General features: G+C 39.1%; 2 protein-coding genes across 3 annotated transcripts; one reads left to right on the top strand and one right to left on the bottom strand.

The window, feature by feature from the left end:
• Positions 1-2702: 2702 nt before the first annotated feature.
• On the bottom strand, positions 2703-19920 carry FBXO30 (F-box protein 30). 2 transcript variants are annotated; one of them, XM_042940015.1, is made up of 4 exons: positions 19774-19920; positions 9669-11706; positions 4635-4767; positions 2703-3944 (listed from the first exon to the last, which is right to left on the bottom strand). In XM_042940015.1, exons 2-4 carry the CDS (start codon positions 11688-11690, stop codon positions 3832-3834), a joined length of 2268 nt encoding a protein of 755 aa, XP_042795949.1. In that variant the 5' UTR covers positions 11691-11706; positions 19774-19920; the 3' UTR covers positions 2703-3831. The 2 variants fall into 2 exon arrangements, with proteins under 2 accessions (XP_042795949.1, XP_042795950.1); XM_042940016.1 differs by lacking the exon at positions 19774-19920 and having other exon boundaries at positions 3856-4767; positions 9669-11991.
• On the top strand, positions 19258-20463 carry LOC122220774 (basic proline-rich protein-like). The gene is made up of 2 exons (XM_042940423.1): positions 19258-20127; positions 20341-20463. Exons 1-2 carry the CDS (start codon positions 19258-19260, stop codon positions 20461-20463), a joined length of 993 nt encoding a protein of 330 aa, XP_042796357.1.
• Positions 20464-21868: the final 1405 nt, after the last annotated feature.

Below are 21868 nucleotides of genomic sequence, written 5' to 3' on the forward strand. Positions count from 1 at the left end.
GATTCATATCAATGACTTTTTACTGTATTTCCATAGAGTACATTCATGAGACATCCTGGTAGCCCATTTCTTTGCAGTTATTAATGAAAAGTCACTCCCCAAATAACATATTTGAATGTCAAACAATCTGAATACAAACTGTCAGTTTTGAAATGTTCTAAGGTAAAAAAAAGGACCTCAAGGTGTATCTCCATTAATATACGTCAAGATGTATTAAAATCTACTTGGCCAATTCGTGAAGATTACACATGCAAATAAATATACATATATATATAAACAATAAGCCTATATAGAATTTTACCAATCACAGATGCAAAAAAATACTTGGCAAAAACTCAGCAAAAAACCTAGTTTTTGCAAAGGACTTTCCGAACAACACACTTAGTTTCTTTCTAGTTTTTTTCCTCTTGGTATTGCCCAATATTTCTTTCTAAAACACTTATTAGGAATCAAATATGCCAGGCAACAACATTTTCCAAAGTAATTTCCTTATATCTAAATGTCCCTTCTTTCTGAGTTAGTAAAGTAGAAAAGTAAACCCGGTGGTGAGGACACATTTCTCTGAAATATCCCCATACAATCATCAGTACCTGAACTTTGAGTACCTCAATTTTGTCATCATTAGAACAGAAACTTGAAAGGACTTATCTTTTGAACTTACTTTGACCTTTTAAATCAAAGAAAATAATTACATAAAAAGTGACATTAAAACAAAACCATCCTTCCTCTCCCTTGGTTTATTTAGAAAGAAGTTTACAAGAATTGGTCTTTACTTACACAGCTCAAAACTTGTTTGGAAATCAGATTTAGGTCAAATCCTAACAAAACCCATCACTGAATTAAATTAAATACAATGGATGAGTCACTCATGAGTTGATTTTCTTTAAAGGGATAACTAACATTCCCTTACTTTCTAGGCCTCATGAACCTGTTAGGTAAGACTACTTAGAGGAGTATTTAGGTAATCAAACACATGTGAGAGAAATCCTTCCCATGGGAGACTTTGTCCTTTGGCCAGTCTACTAAGAGACTGAGGGCTAGCTGCTTTCTTCAACTGCAATCCTAAACCTCCACCTGCAGGGGACCCAATCCTGTCACCTTCTGACATGGTGTGTCATGCATGAAACAATTTTTAAATGTTTGCATAACTAGTCCTTAGAAAATTTTTACAATTAATAAGTCCTAGATCTTTTTAGGTTGGGATGCAAAATATGAAGAAATCTATTTTGCTTCTAAATGCCAAAAACTGCAAATTGCTAGAGGTTAACAATATGCTATCAATATAGTAATGGAAACTACCATATCGTCAAGGGATATGGAAGTTTTGTTGAAAACCTCATTATCTGTGAAGTTACTAAGATCCTAATATCCACTGTCAATAACAGCAACTACACTGATGGGATATGTAGCACAGGCTCAAAGACTAAAAAAAGATTACCAGACTATCAACCTTTAATATCTCTAAACGATAGGGTTGAAAGAATTCCTACAAATATTTTTGTAGGATTTAATCCAGTATGTCTACGTCTACTCTTTTTGTTTATCCTAGAAATCGAATATGTTCACATGACTCTGCAACCACTAAACAAGAACGGATGATGACAAGGCTAAAGGTTAATGCTAATGAACTGTAAGTTGCACTGCAATTTACTTTGAACAGAAGAAACACAAGTGAAATACTAGTAATAACACTAGTAAAACTTAAACACTAGTAAGTCCTAGTTTTTTTAAAAAAATGTCCAACAACCATGGCACCCAATGTATTTTGTCATATAGCTATATGATTGACACAACATACATCACTTAATTTAACCATTAATAACAAATTACCATTACTCTTAATTTTGGATTACACATGTGTATATACTCAAACATACCGACTCCAATAGTACATCATTCAGGAGAATAGCTGGCATGTCCCAGGCTCTTCTCTAAGTTCTCAGACTTACAGTGCATCAGAATCACCTGAAGTCTTCTGTTAAAGCAGACTGCTGTTTCCTTCATAGAGTTTCTGATTAAGTCTACAGAGAGACCCAAGAATCTGCATTTCTAACAAATTCCCAGATGATCCTAGGAACCCCTACTGCTAAGTGATCTGTGAGTCTCAAAAGGCAATTACAGAGACAGAAAGAGAATGAGAAAAACAGAGACATGCAGTTCTAGGGAAGGAGGCAGCAGATAAAATTTAATACAGGTATTTCCTTCCATCCTGACACCTGCCCTTTATCTTGGTCAGAAAAAACTAAGAAATCAACAAAGACTCTCAAATGACAACTGACACACAAACCTTTTCACGCTTAAACACCCAGATAGATTGTTCCCATTACAAGTTTTAGAAAAACAATATAGCCAGAAACTCTTCAGCCTTTCAATACGCCTAGATGAGACTAATTTCAAGAAGACACTCAAAAGGCACAGAAAGTCAATGAGTTTTCCATATCAAAAAAAAAAAAAAAAAAAAAAAAATGCCCACCAGTACAACAAGGGTGAGCAATGATAATCAACAAACTTTTACAACATGCAGAAAATGTACACTTATTAGAAACACTGTGTTTGGAATTTCTCAAACAAGTATTAAAAGTTTATTTCAAATAAAGTTTTTCTTTTTAAGTTACTGAGCCACATAAAGGGAAAATATTAATTTTATTAGAATTTGAACAAATGCTGCACAAAGAAAACATTTTAACAAAATCATATGGTGGCATAACAAACAAAAAAGAAAACAGCCAAAGATGTGTAAAAGAAATATAAGGTGGAAAACTGTTAAATATCTCATGATCCAGTGTGGAAACAAAAAGTCTAAACTTAAAAACCAAACAAGCACAACCATAAAACAAAAAGTTAATGTTTGTGCTATCCTAACCAGACACATTCTTCAGCAAAACTTTAAAAGGCAGAGTTATATTTGACAGTATTTGGTATCTTATTTCTGACTTTTTCACAGAAATAGTATAGAATTCAATCTCACAGTTGAAGTTTCAACATGGAGAAATAATTATTCTATTAATTAAAATGACAGCTGAGGCAAAACAACTGATTAGCCTTCAATGCTATATTTCCAACTGTAATAAGGATGTGACCCAACCAAAAGAAGTCTTAAGTAGTTGAGAGTTTTTTTGCTACTGCCCAAGGAACACCTCTGCCCAGTCTGATTGCCATATATGGTAATCAAGACCCTAATAACAATAGAGCATTCTCAGGGACAAATGTAAGAAAACATAAGAGAAGTTTGATGTTTTATAGCAAAGTAACTTGTCACCATTTCAGACTACTAAATGCCAGGAGTTACTTAAAACAAATTATTTAAGTATATGTCCCCATCTTTGCAATTTATTTCTAAATACTGACACCATATATTCATTTTTTTAAACTGATTAATTAACATCAGGTTAATTATGGTGTATGTCAATTTGAAAACTATAATAAAGTACCTCAACAATAAGACTTTGAGTATTTTTCTGTTATACCTTGATCTTTACACAAAGATGCAATTCTTACTATTTTGGTAGAGAAGTCTATGGGAAATAAACTTGGAAATGTTTTAAAGAGATTGTCAACCAAGACAGGTTTCTCCATTTCATGATTGTCATCTTACAAAGACACCGAATTTCACATTGGTAAACGTCTTAAAACAATATAGTTGTGATTTATAAAAAGGCAAAATTTTAAATGCTTAGGAAAGAAAGTTAAGCCCTTTGCATTCTGAAGATTTGAAATTTATTCACACAATGTGCCCAACCCAAACTTTAAATGAGGTATATTTTCTTCTCTCCAAATATCAGAAACCTAGCAAATGCAGAATATGATGAACAGTTTCAAATTAAAATAAATTCACAGGCTTTTTGTTTTCACTTTAACCTGTGATAAAACACACTGCCATGAGTCTTCGGATGCGGTGTCTAACAAAAACGCAAAGTTGCATATGGTCATTCTCTGTATGAGAGCTGCAAATATATAAGGTGAAAATATTTTTGTGAGTCTTTTTAAAACATGATAAATGCATTACCAAACATCTGTCATGATTTTAAATATTACCTAAATATATATTAAAGATCATCTGTGTATCAACAATTGTATAAGGGGAGCACTAGAAAATAAAAATCTTATAATGATCTTATGGCAGTCCTTAAGCAATTGAATGTTTTTATCTGAAAAACAAATGCTGAAAAAATTTGATTCAAAGTTTTGCTTTTCGAATGCATGGGTTATAACCCACAGAAAACATGAGGAATAAATTGTTTGGTCAGGATCTTGTTAGTTTAAGAAGCAAAAAATTTAAAAACCAAAATATGCACACCATTAAAAATACTAGTTCTGAAAATTATGTAGCTAAAAATTAAATCACCCTGTCCAGCAAGTTCCAAAAATTTCACACATTTCAAACATTAAGGCAACTTTTTTCCAACTAAACAGGACTTTATAAAAATATATGTCACTTCAAAACATTATATACATAGTGGCAATAAATTTAGCTAGTTGTAATCTTTAATACAAGAAAGTGTCACATATGACAAACAAATTATACTAGGTGCTTGCATGTATGTGCAAGTGGAGTTACAGTCTCTAAAGTACAGGTTTTAAAACTGAGCGAAGTGAACGTCCTTCTTTAGTGAGTTCTCGTGTCACACACATACACGGCAGTGGGATTGCTTCCTCCCGTTTCTCTACAACATTGTAACTGCATTTCTTCAAGTGGTCAGCCATGCTTAGGATGTCAGCAAATTTCCATTCATTTACAGAACAAAATGCAGTACTGAATCGCCATACCTAAAAGAAAATTCTACTTCAGATTTAAACAAGTCAATTTACAAGAATCAAAATACACTTCTTGGTCCAACTGCAGACATTTGTACTGTTAGAGAAATAGCCAATATAATGTTTCAAGCAGGTAGCTACAAAACTGTAAATGAGTAAATCCATTTGGAGGCAAATCTGTTTATCAAATACCTGTAAATCACTTCTATGACATCATGATCTCAATAAACGCAGTAACCAAAAATAATAAAAAACTCAACATTAAAAACTACATCCAACTAGATTTATTAAGCAATTTTTAAAAAATCATAACCTTGTTAATTCAGAGCTACTTCCTAAAATAATATATTGTACATTCTTTCATCCTATCCAATTGGCCACAGAGAACTATTCAGAGTCTGGAGATGCTGACAACACACATTATTATTTTTTTCCCCAAGTTTTTCTCCCATTCCTATTACACTATATGAAGTATGCCAAAAAATACACTATTTAGAAGTACCCAAGGTACTTCGTAATATTCATGAATACAGGTACTTCAATTTATTCAAAATGTTTCTAAAAAATTTATATAAAAAAGCTTTTGTAAAATGAGTCAAATTTTATTCCAGATCATTGTAAAATGCGTTTCTAGGCAAAATATCCACTTGCTATCCCTATTCATGTGTCGATTGGCAAAAATATGGGCTACTTCCCCTTTTGCTCACTCAACAGCTCCAAGCCCTGAACAATGTTACCTTATTGGTCCAGCAATGACAGTTGTAACCCCTTCTCATCTTTACAGTTCTAAATATAAAGCTACCTGAACATAGGTGACAAGCAAGAATGGAGGACAGACTCAGGTAACAAGCATGAATGGGACAGATCAGGCCTAGGCATTCTAGCTAAGCTCATCAACAGGCACATGTGAAAGAACACTGAATACAATATAAACAGCAGATAACTCTAGAAAGTAGCAGATTTCAGAAAAGACCTCAGCACTCACTCATTAGAGCTTCTCAGGTAAGGAGGGCAATGTCTTCCAGGGTGGCCAGATGCCTTCAAATTCTGTGGGAACACTTAGTTGTCAGCTGGCAATAGAGGTCACCGCTGTTCAGCACAGAGGGTACTTACTCCCTGTATCCCTTGGGGTTATACCAACCATTCCTCCTGCATGGAGTTATTTCCTACGAGTCTGAGAGAGCAGCTACCAACAGACATTACAAATGTCATCAGCATCCCTTACAATCCCCTGTAGCTATGAAACTAGAGGAAGAATTAGGAGTTTTGTTAAACTTCGGCAGAACAAATTCGTTTAAGATTCAATGGTGGCACACAGCCTCCCTACTTCCACACAATTAATTAAGAGTCTGGTGAAACAAACTCAGGAAAAACTGGATGATTCCCACCTCCTGATGACAAGGTTTCTTAGTCATGGGCCAATTGTTCTTTCAAAAGTATTCCTCGAGTACATTAGTGCCTGCTATATGGCGGTGCTGTGCTAGGCAGTAGATATTTTAGTTCCCAGAGTCTCACTTCTCAAGGAACTTACAGTCTAATGAAAAAAACCTGACAATTCATCAGTGAATTACAAAAGAGCAGAGTGCTCTAGTAGGGGAACATAACCAGGCGCCACGCGAACACAGAGCAGCGCACCTCCCTGAAGGCTTCAGTGTGGGGTGGGGATTCCAGAAGGCTTTCCTGAGGAAGTAAGATCTGTAGAGTAAGCAGGAAATATAGTGAGAAGATGAAGAACGCAAGCTCCAGAGACAGGTTCCCTAGGTCTGAATCCATCAATTCGTTGGACAAGTTACTTAACTTCTCTAAACTTCAGTTTCTTCATCCATAAAATAGGGACAGTGGATTAAATAAATTAACAGAAGTAAAATGCTTATTAGCATACTGTCAGGCATATTGCAAATGTTCAAATGTAGGTATTGTGTTAGGGACAACATACTCGAAGGCTGTAAGTCAAGGCAAGAAAGAAAACATCAGGAAACTGTTAAGTAAATCAACATAGGTGGAATATAAGAACAAGAGGAAACTGAAGACGTAAGATTTATGATATGAATCTTACAATTTGAGATTATAAAAAAGTCTTAAATGTTTCATTAAGGAATCTTTCTCTATCCTGGAACAATAAACAAACATGGAAGTTTTTTGTTTTTTAAATTTTTTCTCAATGTTGACTTATTTTTGAGAGACACAGAAAGACAGAACATGAGCAGGGGAGGGGCAGAGAGAGAGGGGGACACAGAATCCGAAGCAGGCTCCGGGCTCTGGACATTCAGCACAGAGCCTGACGCAGGGCTTGACTCACGAATGGTGAGATCATGACCTGAGCCAAAGTCAGACACTCAACTGACTGAGCCACCCAGGTGCCCCAAATATCTTGTTTTTTAAGGAAAATTTTTTTAAAATGTTTATTCATTTTTGAGAGACAGACTGTGAGCGGGGGAGGGGCACAGAGACAGATCAAGTCATGATCTCACTGTGAGTTCGAGCCCCGCGTCGGGCTCTGTGCTGACAGCTCGGAGCCTGGAGCCTGCTTCGGGTCCTGTGTCTCCCTCTCAACCTGCCCTCCCGCCCTGCTCATGCTGTCTCTCTTTCTCTCTCAAAAATTAATAAACATTTGAAAAAATATATATATATATTTTTTTTTTTTATAAAAATTTTTTTTAATGTTTATTTATTTTTGAGACAGAGAGAGACAGAGCATGAACAGGGGAGGGGCAGAGAGAGAGGGAGACACAGAATCCGAAGCAGGCTCCAGGCTCTGAGCCATCAGCCCAGAGCCCGACGCGGGGCTCAAACTCACGGACCGCGAGATCGTGACCTGAGCCGAAGTCGGACGCTTCACCGACCGAGCCACCCAGGCGCCCCAAAAAATATATATATTTCTAAGGTTCCTGGGTGACTCAGCCGATTGAGCGTCTGACTTCAGCTCAGGTCATGATCTCACCATTTGTGAGTTTGATCCCCACACTGAACTTGCTCCTGTCAACCTGTCAGCTCAGAGCCCAATTTGGATCTTCTGTCCACCCCCCTCTGCCCTTCCCCCCCACCTCTCTCTCTCTCTCTCTCAAACAATGAAACATTAAAAAATATACTTAAAACAAGAAAATATTTCTCACTCTAGTCCTTATGGAGAGAATATGCTGGAGAAGGACCCAATTAGGAACAGAAACCCAGTTAGGCTACTGCGGTAAGCAAGAGAGAGCCGAAGGGGACAGAGCTAAGGAAATGGCAGTGGAAACAATAAAACAAACCGGAGTGGTATGAAGAAGGGAGACTCAGGAAGACTTTGTGATTACATACACATGGAAATAAAGGGGGGAAAAAGAAGTCAACCCTACCTCCCAAACTCCTAGTTTAGGCAATCTGATAGATGATAAGGCCACCTGCTGAGATTAGGGGGGATAGAGATGTAGATGTAGAGTAGGTTGGACATGCTGAGTTTGATGGCCCTGTGAGACAGTCAAGTGGAAATGTCCAGGAGATGCTTGTACAGTCTAGAGTTCAGGAGAAAGCAGCCAGGATACAGATGTGTGAGTACTCTGTGTAAATGATGGCAATTTAAACTCCAAGAGTAGATGAGATTTTCTGCAGGAACAGAATTCCCAGAAAGTATGTTACCTCATAGGTCAATCCTAATGAGCAAGGACAAAAAGAGACCACGCTCAGAGTATCCCATCCCAAATGGGAGAAAGACACCACGTCACCTGTATGTGTATGCAGGTACACAGCAAGTATGAAACCTTCTGCCACTAGAATTCCCATTTGGGAAAAAAATGATAAAATAGTGTATTCATTTGTTGGTCAGAGCTTCACGAGAGCACACAAGATGTAGAATTCTATTCTGAAAAACTGGAGCAAATGAATAAAAGTCAGAGAAAACCTAAGGGTGATAAGAACAAAGTAGCTAGAGATTTGAAACCTGTGCAACCAAGGTGAAGATTCTTCCACTTTATAAAATGCAAAATGTCACATTATAAATGTTCTAAAATGAAAATCTGCAATAAAAGATACTTGTAATGCCTTCTAGTTTCTCTTAGATGGTACCTCAGAAAGCGGGCAAAAGTAGGGGCCCCAGGGTGGCTCAGTCGGTACAGCATGCGACTCTTGATCTCAACATTGTGAGTTTGAGCCCCATGATGGGCATAAAAATTACTCTGAAAAAATAATTAAAAAATTATAAAGATAAAAAGAAGGTGGACAAAAGTAGACTTTTCACAAGAGAAAATGGTGGAGCCAGGATTCGTTCCCAGGTCGGCCTCAATCCCCAGCACAAGTCTCCAATATGCAACACTCTCTTGTACAGTCCTACATCCAGAGCCCCCACCCCTAGTATCAAGTCCAACTTCAACCTACCACATTTCCACATCTATCCATTTATGCTCTCTATCCCCCCAAATACTCCGCTGATCACTTACTAATAGAAGCACTTGTAACTTTTTTCATCTCTCCCTATTTAAGTTCTACCTGAAATAACCAAATTCTAAGAAAGAAATTGCTAGGAATGGAGAGAAACTGCCAATTGTAAGCAGTGAGAAACCTTGTCCTCGCTTCCTTCATCGTCCTATAGTGAAAATGTTTCAGATGGAACTCAAAATAGAAGGTGGTTAACATGGATTCAAAAGGAGTTGTTACAGAAGAATTGAATAAGGACAGAACTGCTCAACTAAAAAACCACAAGTGGCCTCTTACACATCAGAATGCCAAATTAGAACCCAATACTAGGATGTCTGCAGTAAATGTGTAATTATGACAAACAATTCTAGCCTAGTTTTCTATTAACTATCATTATGTTTAAAAAGTCTGTCAGATTGAAGAATGGTCAATTTTTCAACAAGATCTTAATTTTATTAATTCTGCAACATTAAGTGTCTACCATATGTCAATTAACGAGATGATACAGTTGAGATTAAACTAACCTTTTCTTTTATTTGCCATGATGAATTTCCTTCTGGATACTTCTTTTTCCCCCACTGCAGTATGACCATTCCACGCGACTGAAGCAGGCTGCCACATACATCCCTCATTAACTTGGATACACATGACAGCTGGCATAAACTGAAGCCATCAAGAAAGCCTGCAATATGTTGTAGGACCTCAAAAGGAAGACTACTTAGATGGTCACTATGTAATCCCAACACACAGTTTCTAGCAGGCTCCACTAATACGGTAGATACACAAGGCTGAACTCCAAATGACCTCAAATGGCGGTCATGTATAATCTTTGCTCCTTGGGTTGATGGACAAAATCTACGCTGAGAGTAGGTACAACCATAATATGCTAAAGGACACCTCTGTTCCATCCAGCCATTGAGTCCAGCATGAATGTCACCATGCACATTCTTAAAATGGGAAGAAAATTCTTTTCTTCTAAATAACTGTCCACAAACAAATGTAAACATTGAACGCTGCTTGGGTTGATACCTAGCAACACATTCCAATACTAAATCCAGCCCAAGTGTCTGAAAAGGACTTGGATTTGAAAGCTGTGGATTGGCATGATCACAAGCAGAAGCTGAAGCTATCTCCCCAACCATTGTATTTGTAGCTAATATTGCAGATGGAAGTGAAAAAGTCTGAGTCCCAAAATCAATGTGATATACATCAACCATGCGACTATCAGATATACCCCTCCCACCTGGAGAATCTCCTAGACAAAACAGTAATGCTGCTGTGATTAGATCTATTCCTTGGAGGCCCATTGGATCTTCTGCAACTTCCAAATCTGATGTATCTACTGCTTTATCTTCTTTTGGTTTGGACCAACATGAATTAGAAAGAAATTTGAATGAAGGAGGATGACTGAAAGATAAGACATCCACATTCTTCAAGTCCCCTAAGTCTACTTTTCTCCAACACAATTCTCCTTCATCCTCACCATCTGGCATGAGGATGTGCTGAACTGTGCCATTAGGCAAAGCATTAAGTTGTGCTGCTACTGAAAGTGAACTGGAAGGATCTGAAGTGCCATCTGATGCTATACATTCTCCATTTGTTAAGTTACTTTGTTTTGAATCACCATGTAATTTCTGACTTTGGTCTATGGCCTGTGTACATATATTTTCCAAAGAAAAGCCATTACAAAGAGCAGAAGTGCCATAAGAACTGGTGTTCGAGTCATACAATAAATCACTTGAGCCATTTTGTTCAGACTGGAAATTCAGACTTGTGTCATTATGATCAATTCCACCTACTGCTCCTATCTCCTCCTCATAAAGATGGTCCTGGTCTTTCAAGTGTCTATTCTGCAAGCTTTCTCTGGCATTTTGCTCTTCATTCACTTCATTTGCGGAAGCACAAAGACTTGTACTTAACATGCCAATGTCTCTTGTGGCGGTATTCAGGATATCTAAGGCAGCAGCCAAACTTCTGGTTGTTTCTACAGTAGCTTGATAAAGTGCACCATAAGATTCTTCATCAACAGATACCAAACCATTAGTATGTGGTATTTCCGGGACACTTGATTTAACTGAGATTTGTTCTCTAGGTTCTGCCACTTTATCAGTTGCTTTTGACATCATGGTGGCTACTTTGAGAGACTCTAAGAGCATCCTTTGGTCTTGAAGGGCCAAGGCCATATCTAATTGTGCCACTTCATCGACATCTCTGCTTAGATTTTCATACGATTTCCGATCTGCGTAACTAACTGGCCATCGGTTCCACTCCATAGTACAGCACACCACACTTGCAGGACACATTTCCAGATGTTCAGCAACTTTATTTCGAGCCATTGTAAACGGACATCCGAAATCACTATTTAAGCAAGGCACTCGTTCAAATGGACATAAAAGTCGATGCTCATCAGCTTTACAAGAATGGAAAACTGCTCCACAAACCAGTGGACAACCAATCAAGTCACAGGAGATCCCAGGCTCCGGTCTGATCATACACCGTCTACTGACACAAGTCACACAGTGTGAATGCTGCAGCTCCTCCTCCATAATGGCCAGTCCAGCTCTACTTGTTGAGATGGAAAAAAGATAATTAGTTAGGCAAAAAGTGGTCGATTTTTAAAAATTGTTGAATAATATAAATCAAGTCATAAAGGTGTACTGACTTACTGCAGGATGAAATACATAAAATAAACATATTTAACAAGTTTACTTTACATACAATCAGTCCGTCTTGAAACAACTTAAGCACTTCAAAGAACCGTAGTTCATTTTCATATATCATGTAACAATATACCTAAAGAGGTCAAGTGGTCCAAAATATAATACTTGAATTCTAGTATACTGTGTAGTATATAAATTGATGCCAAAAACAAATGAATGCATATCTAACTTATAAATTCCAAGAATGTTTTAGCTTTTATTTTTTTAAGACTGATTCTGAAGCACCCAGACTGCCGAAATCTCATCATTTCTTAAAAGGGAATGATCTAAATTTCATGAATATACTTAACTAAAAGTATTAGAAGCTTTTGTTTGATTCCCTCTAAATATATGAATTCATTTAGGATTTCGTCTATTGATCACTCCTTCTACACAGTGATCACCATAGTGAGCCTTAATTAGAACACAGAGGAAATTTACCCACAAACCTAAGTTCCAGTTCAGTTGGTGGTTATGGGCAAATCACTTACTTCTGAGGGTCACAGTTTCCATTCATTCATCAAACATCTATTTATTGTTTAACTAGTATGCACCAGGCACTGTGTTTGGTGTGGCAATATAAAGATTATTAGTAAGACATGGTGCCTCCTCTCAATGAACTACAGCAGGTCAGAGACACAACAGTAAAAATCATGTCACATATTATGTGATCGATTTGACAGAAGTAGAATGGTAACACGGAGAACGTAATTATCAGCATGGTAGGGGCTAGAGAATTCACAGTAGTCTTGAAAGACGGGAAATCTTAAGCATAGGAGGGGAGACTTGGAAAGGTAGGGAAGTATTCAATGTTGAAGTAATGACATATGTAAATACAGAAAAGTAAGAATTGGCAAAACATATTCAGGAAACTTCAAGTTTCCTAGTGTTGCTGGATCATAAGGTGAAACACTACATAGCTGTGGGAGATGAGGCAGGATACTAGAAATAAAGCAAATCATTAAGACTGCGCTATATGCTACTCTCAGGAGGTCAGACTTTAAGTAATAGGAAGTCACTGAGGATTTGAGCAAAGAAATAGTATCTATAAAATATTAGGAAGGGTTTACAGATACCTAATGGTCTTTCCTGCCTTTATCATGAAAAATTTTATACAAAAATAAGAGAAAACATCAGCAAAATATACTGATATAATTACTGACACTATGCACTGTATTTTTTTTCTCTTATCTTCAACATCTTTACTGACTTGTTCCTATGAGCAGTAAAAACCTAAAAAACTATTTCATCTTTAAAAACCTAAATAATAAAACAATATCCTCCTTCTACTACTATTCTTTTTTCCTAGTCAAGCTTTCAGAAGGGAAGAAAACAAAAACAAACCTTCAACTCTCCCATGTACTCTTCTGCCCTCTAATCAGTCTTTATTTTTACCACCAGTCATTAAAATGGCTCTGAGATCCTCAATGCTAAATCCAAAGGGCATTTTTTCCAGACCTCACCTTCCTTGGCCATTTCCTTTATTATGCTGACTATTCCCTCCCTTTTGACATATTTATCTTTCCTTTAGTTTTCAAGATGTCACATTTCCCTGATTTCGCATGCCCCCCCCCCGCCCCCATCTCTTTGATTATTCTTTAATCTTTTCTTCTACAATATTTCTCTTCTTCAGGGAGCATGTCATTTCTTGCTCATTCTATACATTCCCCTCGGGTGCTCTCAACTTCTCAAAAGCTTCAATTACCACCCATATGCTGAAAACTGATCTATACCACTTGCCCGGACCCCTCTTCCAAACTTTAGATCTGTACAGCCGATTGCTTATTATACATCTCTACTTCTACATGCACAAGCAACTCATCTCAACGTTTCCCAAATTAAATTACATTGTAATAGATAATAACTTTCTGGGTAAGAAGTCGATTCTTAGCCTATTTTCTTCACTTCAGGGCGTAAAAGATTACTAGCTCTCTGACATATTTTTCCATAAATTCTACCTGGGTTCCAGGTGGCTAATGTAAACTAACTACTCCCAAATTTGCTTTTTATTTTTCTCCAGTCCAGGGTTGATTTTTGCCAAACAATAACAAAAGTCTACCTAATACTGACAGAGCTCTTGATTAAGTGGAAAAATTTCTGAGTTGGTATTGTGGCACTTACTGATGCCTGGAGGGTAAAAACCAAAACACACATTTAACAAGAAAACTGTATCTTTAAATTGTGTTTAAAAATTACAAATTATGAGTTAAATACTTCTGAATGTTTATCCCCATAAATTTTACAGGTTAAGACAGAACCTGTATGTTAAACACACACATGCTCACAGAGTCATAATAGAAGAAATGACAAGACTAATGATGACAAACATTTGTAAATTGAGCAGAGGTTCAAAGAGAAATGTTAGTAAGAATTAAGACAAATTTTACTGAGTGATTAGATTGTGAAAACAGCTGTAGCTTTCTTATTTTGCAATAAGACTGAGTTCTTCTCACGTGCTGAGGGGTTATAAGCTTGACTGTTACTAAGAGAGAACCTAAAAATACACGCAGTTCTAAAGAAGTGACCACTGCTCTCACAACTTGTAGAAACACTTTATGTTATGTGCACATCACATGACCACACAGGCAGAACACATCTCAAAAACATCACTTAATTCTAAAATAGCAACTGCTACAAACAACTAAGTTAAATGCAAAACAGCGACAACTTTGAAAGGAAGATGTAGAAGGGCTCTCAAGCTTCACAATAGTTTGTTCCACACTACTCCCCTCGGAATAAGAAAAATGTTTTTAAAAAAAATAAAAAGAAATAAAAGCATCCACAGCAATGAGTCTACAATATTTATTTACTGAAGTAGACTTTGAAGGAAAAAAAAAATACTAATTATGTACCAATTTTATCCCTGATGTATATCATTTCATGTAATGTCCCTTAATACTCACAACAACCCAGAGGAAACTGAGGCTCAAAAAGGTTTAAGTGACTTGCCCAAGGTCATCCACCTAGTAAGTGGCAGAGCTAGGATTTACGTCTGTATCTGATCAATGCACACGGACAACAACAGATATGTTTACTCATAAAAGCTTAAGAAAATAGGCAGTACACTTCAGTAACTGGTGATCCAATTTTAAGATGTTATTTGAGGAATGGAGATTACACAACTTTGCTTGTAGTTTATTCCAACACTTAGTCACCCCTGTGGTCAAGAAAGTGTTTTTGGTCCTTTGTAATTACAATAGCACATAACTTCACTTTGAAAGTGTTTAAAACTACTTTTAAAATAACCTACATTTGTAATACTCAGTATAAACTTATGGAACAAGAATACAAATTTAACAATTCTCAAAACAGCCATATAAAGTAGGAATCAAGTTTAATTCCATTTTACAAGTGAATATATTCAAAAATAAGTTAAGAAAATGCACTAGATAATACCCAAAGTGTATTCTGGGGATAGAATCCTCAGCTTAAAAATTTTAAACTTCCAGATCCATTCTTTTTCTAATCAAGATCATCACCAAATTAAATATACCTCCATAAAGTATTTTATAATTGGTCATAAATCCTGTGAAATGGGTTTAAAGCATCCGTCCCTGACTTATCAGTTGAACAGTGACACAGCAGACTCAGTAGAAAACAAGTTGCTAAAACTGAGCCTTCAAATTAAAGATAAGCTTAATTGAAAACTCAGTATTAAGTTTTCTTAAACTCTCTTTAAAAAGAATCTTAACATTCCATATAACATCTCTTTTAATTTACACTTAAAATTGAATGACTGGGAAAAGTCTCATTAGACTACAAAATATTTGTAAATGATTAAATGCTTTACAATAGTGTCAATTTTCTCCAACAGAAATTCTTGGCCAACTCATACTCTCTGACTGACAAGCAATCCATAAAAATAGTTTTTAAGACATGCCATTTTCTCGTACAGTGAAATGAGGCCTTGTCATTTAAGGCTATTTCTAGACATAAAAATAACTGCCCTCAAAAACCCATTTCTTTATTTTTCCAAATTCATCAAAGTAAGCAAGGAGATAAATAAATACAACATTGCAAGTTGGCATGACGTTACAACACTAAGTCAAGTCGCCCAAAGCACTCAACGCAGCTTGTTGCTACCTATGTCTCTGCTGGCAAGACCCATGCACACACGCACACCTCCCCTCCAACTCCTGCCTCGAATCTTAAGTTGCAGCTTAAATGTTATTTTCCACACACCAAAGACAAGGTATGGATCTCACATTATGCTGTGGGCTCAGTACACTCTGCATTCTTCCTTGGTAATACCAGTCGCAATTCTTTAAGTAAATCGTTATCCTTTAATAACTACCTGCACAGGAAAACTTCAAGCTTCATGAAGGAGACAGAACCATCTCTGTCTCATCCATTCTTGTGTTCCCTTATTCCAGACTGCCTAATTGGAGCTTCACTTATTTTAGAAACATGAATAAATGAAAGAATTATACTACAAGAAAGAGCCAAATGGATTCCAAAACAAAATGAGATTCCTGATGTCATGGGAGTCTACATACTTCACAAAAAAATACAACCTTACAGACCTAGTATTAGACAATCAGACTGAGCCAAAATTACCTCACTGTACCAGCTATAAAAAGTCAGTAATGCTCAAACATTTACTGAGGACCTAAGTTATACGTTCCAAGCATTATATACAGAGTAAACTGACTACGAAAAAAGCAAATCAAAGGGAAAAGGAAGTCAAAGAAAGTTGATTTCAACCTCTCATTATTTTAAAATCTTAAAAAATAATAGTCATAAAAGGTACAGGCGTAAATGTTTGCCTGTATATTGTCCCACTATTTTAACTCCCTAGTCAACTCTGTGCCGTTTCAAAAAGAAAAGCAGAGAGAGGTGGAGGTGTGTGCACATGTGCAGGTGCCTGAGTAGGTATATGGTTAAGAAGCTCCAAAAAGGAAGTGGCATCAGCCTACTGCTTAATGTTACAGCTACTACAGTACTAGATGAAACAGAATTCCACTTAAACAATAAAATGTTGTTTCAATGTAAGGCTGAAAAGGAACAATAGACAGACATGTTCAATTAGTTAACACAAGCAAGTCTACAACTGAAATCTGACATTTAGCAATCAGTTATAAGCGGCTCCAAGCAAGTCTCATGCTACAGTTGGAGGCACTGGTCACAGTAATACAATTAACTGTACAATATTAAATAGAAACACCTGCTGGGTGATTTGCAGATCAAGCGCAATCAGTATTAAAGACCATAATAAATCTATAACCTCAGTTGGACATCTTATTTCACTGGTTTAAAAAGGAGCAGGAGAGGGGGGTGGCAGTGACTAGGCAAGATTGAAAATCCACTATCCTTAAACTTCCAACTCAAAGCACATGCCCTCCTGATGAGTCCAAAATGGCTAAATGGGTTACACTGTATACATTCTTTGTATTCGATTTTGGTTCTGCCTTTTTATTTATAGAATCATGACCTAATTATACGGAATTTCTTTTCAAATTTTTAACTATTCCCCTTTTGATATAATCAAAACATGTATCTTCTAGTCTAAATATGGTCATGAGTAGTTTATTCCAAAGTGAAGTTCTAACTGCTTGCAATGTTCTCCACTAAATAAGCAAATGAAACTATTACAGACTTAAATTAAAATAATATTAACAAATACTTAATACTCAGACCAGACCTATTTGAGCAGATATTCAGATAAAAATAATCCACCCAAATGGTGGTACTCAGCTTACTGAAATGAGCATCATGGCAGAGGGGAATGGGCTTCCAAGGAATCTCAGCTTTGTGACCTTGAGGCTATTACTCTATTGTTAAAACAACCTGGAACTCTATAAAGGTTAGTTATAATTATATGCGCCCAACAGGATACAATGTATTCCTCAGAAAAAGATGTACTTCACTTTACACAACAGCCACATTTACATACACAAAGCTTAATGTAAAATAATGTTTTATATCAAGTCATTTATAATTATAAAGCTTACCAAAAGCAACCGTATGAGGAAACAACCTATATTAACATTATCCACATACACACACAAGACCTATCCTTTTTATAAAAGATTTCTGGACTGGTTTAATTGGTATGTCTGTAATTATCTAACTGCCTACAGCATAAAAACCATTAGTCTAATGGTTCACATAGTTCTCACAAAGTTCAATCAAACTGAATATAGTTCATAGTTCATCTCGCATAGTTCATCAAACTGAAATTGAAGTTAAATATTTTATATAGCTTTTTCATTGAAGACTTTGTCAAAGAATTCTACAAATACAATGTCCTTTTAATGAAACAGGCATAGGAACTCGGTTAAAAGATGTATCCAAAATCATACAAAATAGAACAGGGCTTACCCCACTGAAAGTCACATTTCTGTAATATACTAGATCAAAGAGTAAACACGAATATGTGGTGACCTTAAAATACCCCTCTAACTATATACATTATCTCAAAGTATTACCACTCTTTCATAGGTATTGTATTAGGATACTTTGTATTTTTTAAAAGTCTCCAATGGTAGATAGGGAGAAATACCGGGTTGAAATTAAACACCTAGCACACTTGGAATGCATAAAAGTTTGCCTATACCAGAAACTTCAGTTCTCTGGTAACACTCACAGAACTCCACCCGCTAACAAGTCCAGAGCCACAAAAAAAGCTTATGTCACTGCATTAAAGTACTAGGTGAAAATAAGTTGGCAATGTAAAAGTTGCCAAAACACCATGTTATCCTCAATTAGGCTTCTGGAGTAAGAAACAGTGACTAAGCATAAAGAACAGTGATTCAGCGAAAACTGCATACTGAAAAATTAAACCCTTAGAAAAATCCTAAACATACATTTTAAGCTATTCTTTTCCCTTTGCTGCGTCGAAAACTGGAGTGCTACTTTGTAAAACCTTAGCAAATATGAGCAAAGGCAAAAATCTGCTCATGTAACTTACTAGGTCTCTAAAGGATACAACACAGTATTGAAATGCAGAAAAACAAAATAAAATTAAGTTTAAAAAGTTTGGGAGGTTTGTATTTAAAGAGTTTTAAGTTAATCTACACGGATATCAGAATGCCCATAAATAGCTTCCTCTTGGATCAGAGTCAACAAAGTAATTACGGAATAAAAGGTCAATTCCTTCCCAACCATCTTTTATCTGGGACTTACGACAGAGCTCAGAAAGAAAAACAAGAGAGGGGAACGGAGTGCAAGAACCATGGTAAACAACATACTGTTCTGCCCGTCTGTCTCTATCCTCCCAAATACACACGTTAAAAACATACTCAAAGGAGGTTACTTTGAATTCAACGTGCACTCCGTGGCCCCCTTCCAAGCACTGTTCCACGGACAGGACACAAATAACTTGGAAACGGTCATGCCCCCCAGATCCAGAAAATCAGGAAGTTTCTCTTTAATAAGGGCTCTCAGAGGCTAAGGCTAAGATCCGCTCACTACCATGAATGGAAAAGTTACCAACTTCACTCATCCCGTGAAGACAGTAAATAATGCCTCCCAATCTTCCTTTAACCCGTCTGTCCCCAAACAACCCAAGTTTCCCAACGGCAAAAGGAAAGAGAAGCCGGGTTTTCAAGGTTCGGAGGGCTTCCCAAGTTCACCCCCCGCTCCACCCCTCCCTCCCTCCCCAGCACACGGACGGACACGCCAGCCAGGTGACACGGGGGTCGCGGCTCGCGCGTGGGTCGCCATTGCTGACCGCCTGCCACCCCCGCGGGCCGGGCAGGACGACCTGCGCGGACGCCCACGCCGCGGACGCCCTGTGGGCGCGCCAGGCCAGGCCGGCCGGGGACCCGCGGGGCCGGCGCGGGCCGTGTTTACTCCGCCCAGGCCCGGCCCGCCGCCCCCCGAGGCCGCCGCCGCCCCGGCCGCGGGCCTCGCACTGCCCGGCCGCCGCCTCCGTCCTCGGCGCAGCCCGCGCCGCGCCGGCCTCCCCCGCCGGCCTCCCGACACTCACCGCCCCGCGCGGCCGAACCGCGGCCCAGGCCCTGGCTGCCGAGGCCGCCGTGCCCGGCTGCTCCGCGCGGTCCCGGCCGCTCGGCGCCCCACACCCCCCGTGCAGTCCTCCTTCTCCGGGCCTCTCAGCCCCGCCGGGCCGCCGCCTTTTCTCCTCTCCTCCAGCTCCTCCGCCTCCTCCCCTGGCGGCAGCCCTCCTCGCGCGCCCCGCCCCGCTCCGCTCGGCCCCGCCCACCCGACCGGGCCCGGCCTCGGCGGCGGCTGCAGTCCCGGCGGAGACGCGCACGCTGAGCCCGGCGGGGACGCGCACGCTGAGTCCGACGGGGCGCGCACACCGCCCACTGATGCTCCGAGCGTAGCGGGGGAGTAGAGTCTCTGCAGTCCTGGGCTCCGAGCGCCCAGCCAGGGGATTCCCACTGGGCCCCACGTGGCCCCGCCGTGACGGTGCTAGTTCAAATCCTGTTGGACTTTGGAATCTTGTATTCCTGCAGGGAATCGTAGACCTGCACTGTTGGAATTGAGGAAGCAGGCCCAAGTACGGTGTCTTGTTTCCCTCCCTAAATTGTAGGATAAGCTGCCAGATCCCTTAATTTCGGTGCGGTGCTCTTCCCCTTTACGTCATATTCAGGAAGAAGCGAGCCGCTCTCGCTGCATCTTTGAAGATGCTGCCGCAAACCTTTGTGCCTGCTAACTCAGTGCACCTGAGTCCTGTAGCTTAGTGACCCTTGTAGTGTTCCACCTACCCCGGGACTGAGCTCAGCCCAGGATTCAGGCGTTGCGAAGCTTCACTGGAGCCCAGGCAGGTCTATTTCTGTAAGGGACAGAGGCATTCTACACACACAGACCACAGCAGCAAGGTTGTCTGCATGGAAAAGTGACAATCTAGCTGGAAGGATGCCTTGAAGCCACTTCTGCTGGAGACTTTACAAATGATTGAGGATTAAAGAAATATCAGATGGCCATATCAAAGAAATGGGGTTCATTATCCCGGTACTACCACTAAGCCTTGGTCTAGGCCAGGAAACGGATTCAGAATCCTGGGTTGGGGGGTGGGGGTACCTCTCATTCCCTCACCCTTACACCTGTGTCCATTCCGTGGGCTCCTGCCCACTCCCAGCGCAAGAGAACTGTGATAAAGAGAAAATGGCTCTAATCCTGGCCTCCTGGGTGGGGGCAGGGACCTGAAAACACTGTTTTGTAATGCTTTTTGTGGCTACATTTTTACCCCCAACTGGGTATGTCTTGGAAAATATAGATCACTCCCAATTTGCCCTCCTGCGGAGAAGTGACTCTCAGACTTAGATTTTAAAGGGCACTATAAAAAAAAAATGAAGAAAGAACTTAGATTGCTAGCTTTTTTTTTTTTATTTTTTATTTTTGAGACAGAGAAAGACAGAGCATGAACGGGGGAGGGGCAGAGAGAGAGGGAGACAGAATCGGAAGCAGGCTCCAGGTTCTGAGCCATCAGCCCAGAACCCGATGCGGGGCTCGAACTCGTGGACCTCGAACTTGCGGACCGTGAGATCGTGACCTGAGCTGAAGTCAGATGCTTAACCGACTGAGCCACCCAGGCGCCCCTAGATTACTAGCTTTTAAAAAAATATTTATTTGTTCTTGAGAGAGAGAGCAGAGGCAGAGAATCCCAAGCAAGCTCTGTGCTGTCAGCACAGAGTCCAAAGTGAGGCTGCACCCAGAACTGTGAGATTATGACCTGAGCAAAAGCAAGAGTCAGACCCTTAACACACTGGGCCACCCGGGCACCCTGATTAGTAGCTTTTTACTATGCTAAGACAGTAAAAATTGCACCGCTTGTATCAATTCCTCATTTCATAGATGACCATTAGCCCGGACACAGTCGCAGAGTAAAGGTCAGTTCTTTAAATGAATAAATTTAGCGTTTTGAAAAATTCAGTCTGTTTTTTTCTTATTTGGTCATATTTGGCTGCAGATGGACTCTGGTCCTCAGTCCAGAGTTTAAGAGACAGAGAACTGGGCAGAAAGGATAGTGGAACAGACAGGATGACCTGGTAAGAGAAGATACAGATGTGGCTACATTCTTACGCTGCCCTGTTTGCTATCCTGGATTGAGTCAAGTC

The sequence above is a fragment of the Panthera leo genome, chromosome B2 (genome assembly GCF_018350215.1).
Source record: "Panthera leo isolate Ple1 chromosome B2, P.leo_Ple1_pat1.1, whole genome shotgun sequence".
In the NCBI taxonomy this organism is placed as follows: domain Eukaryota; kingdom Metazoa; phylum Chordata; class Mammalia; order Carnivora; family Felidae; genus Panthera; species Panthera leo.

What these genes read in the sequence shown, in the direction of transcription:
- LOC122220774 (XM_042940423.1), top strand. Translation starts at nt 19,258, where the DNA reads ATGAATGGAAAAGTTACCAACTTCACTCATCCCGTGAAGACAGTAAAT. An exon ending in CGCCCACTGATGCTCCGAGC is followed by an intron (nt 20,128 to 20,340) that starts GTAGCGGGGGAG and finishes CCTAAATTGTAG; the next exon opens with GATAAGCTGCCAGATCCCTT.
- FBXO30 (XM_042940015.1), bottom strand. Translation starts at nt 11,690, where the DNA reads ATGGAGGAGGAGCTGCAGCATTCACACTGTGTGACTTGTGTCAGTAGA. An exon ending in CATGGCAAATAAAAGAAAAG is followed by an intron (nt 4,768 to 9,668) that starts GTTAGTTTAATC and finishes ATTTTCTTTTAG; the next exon opens with GTATGGCGATTCAGTACTGC. An exon ending in GGAAGCAATCCCACTGCCGT is followed by an intron (nt 3,945 to 4,634) that starts GTATGTGTGTGA and finishes ATATATTTGCAG; the next exon opens with CTCTCATACAGAGAATGACC.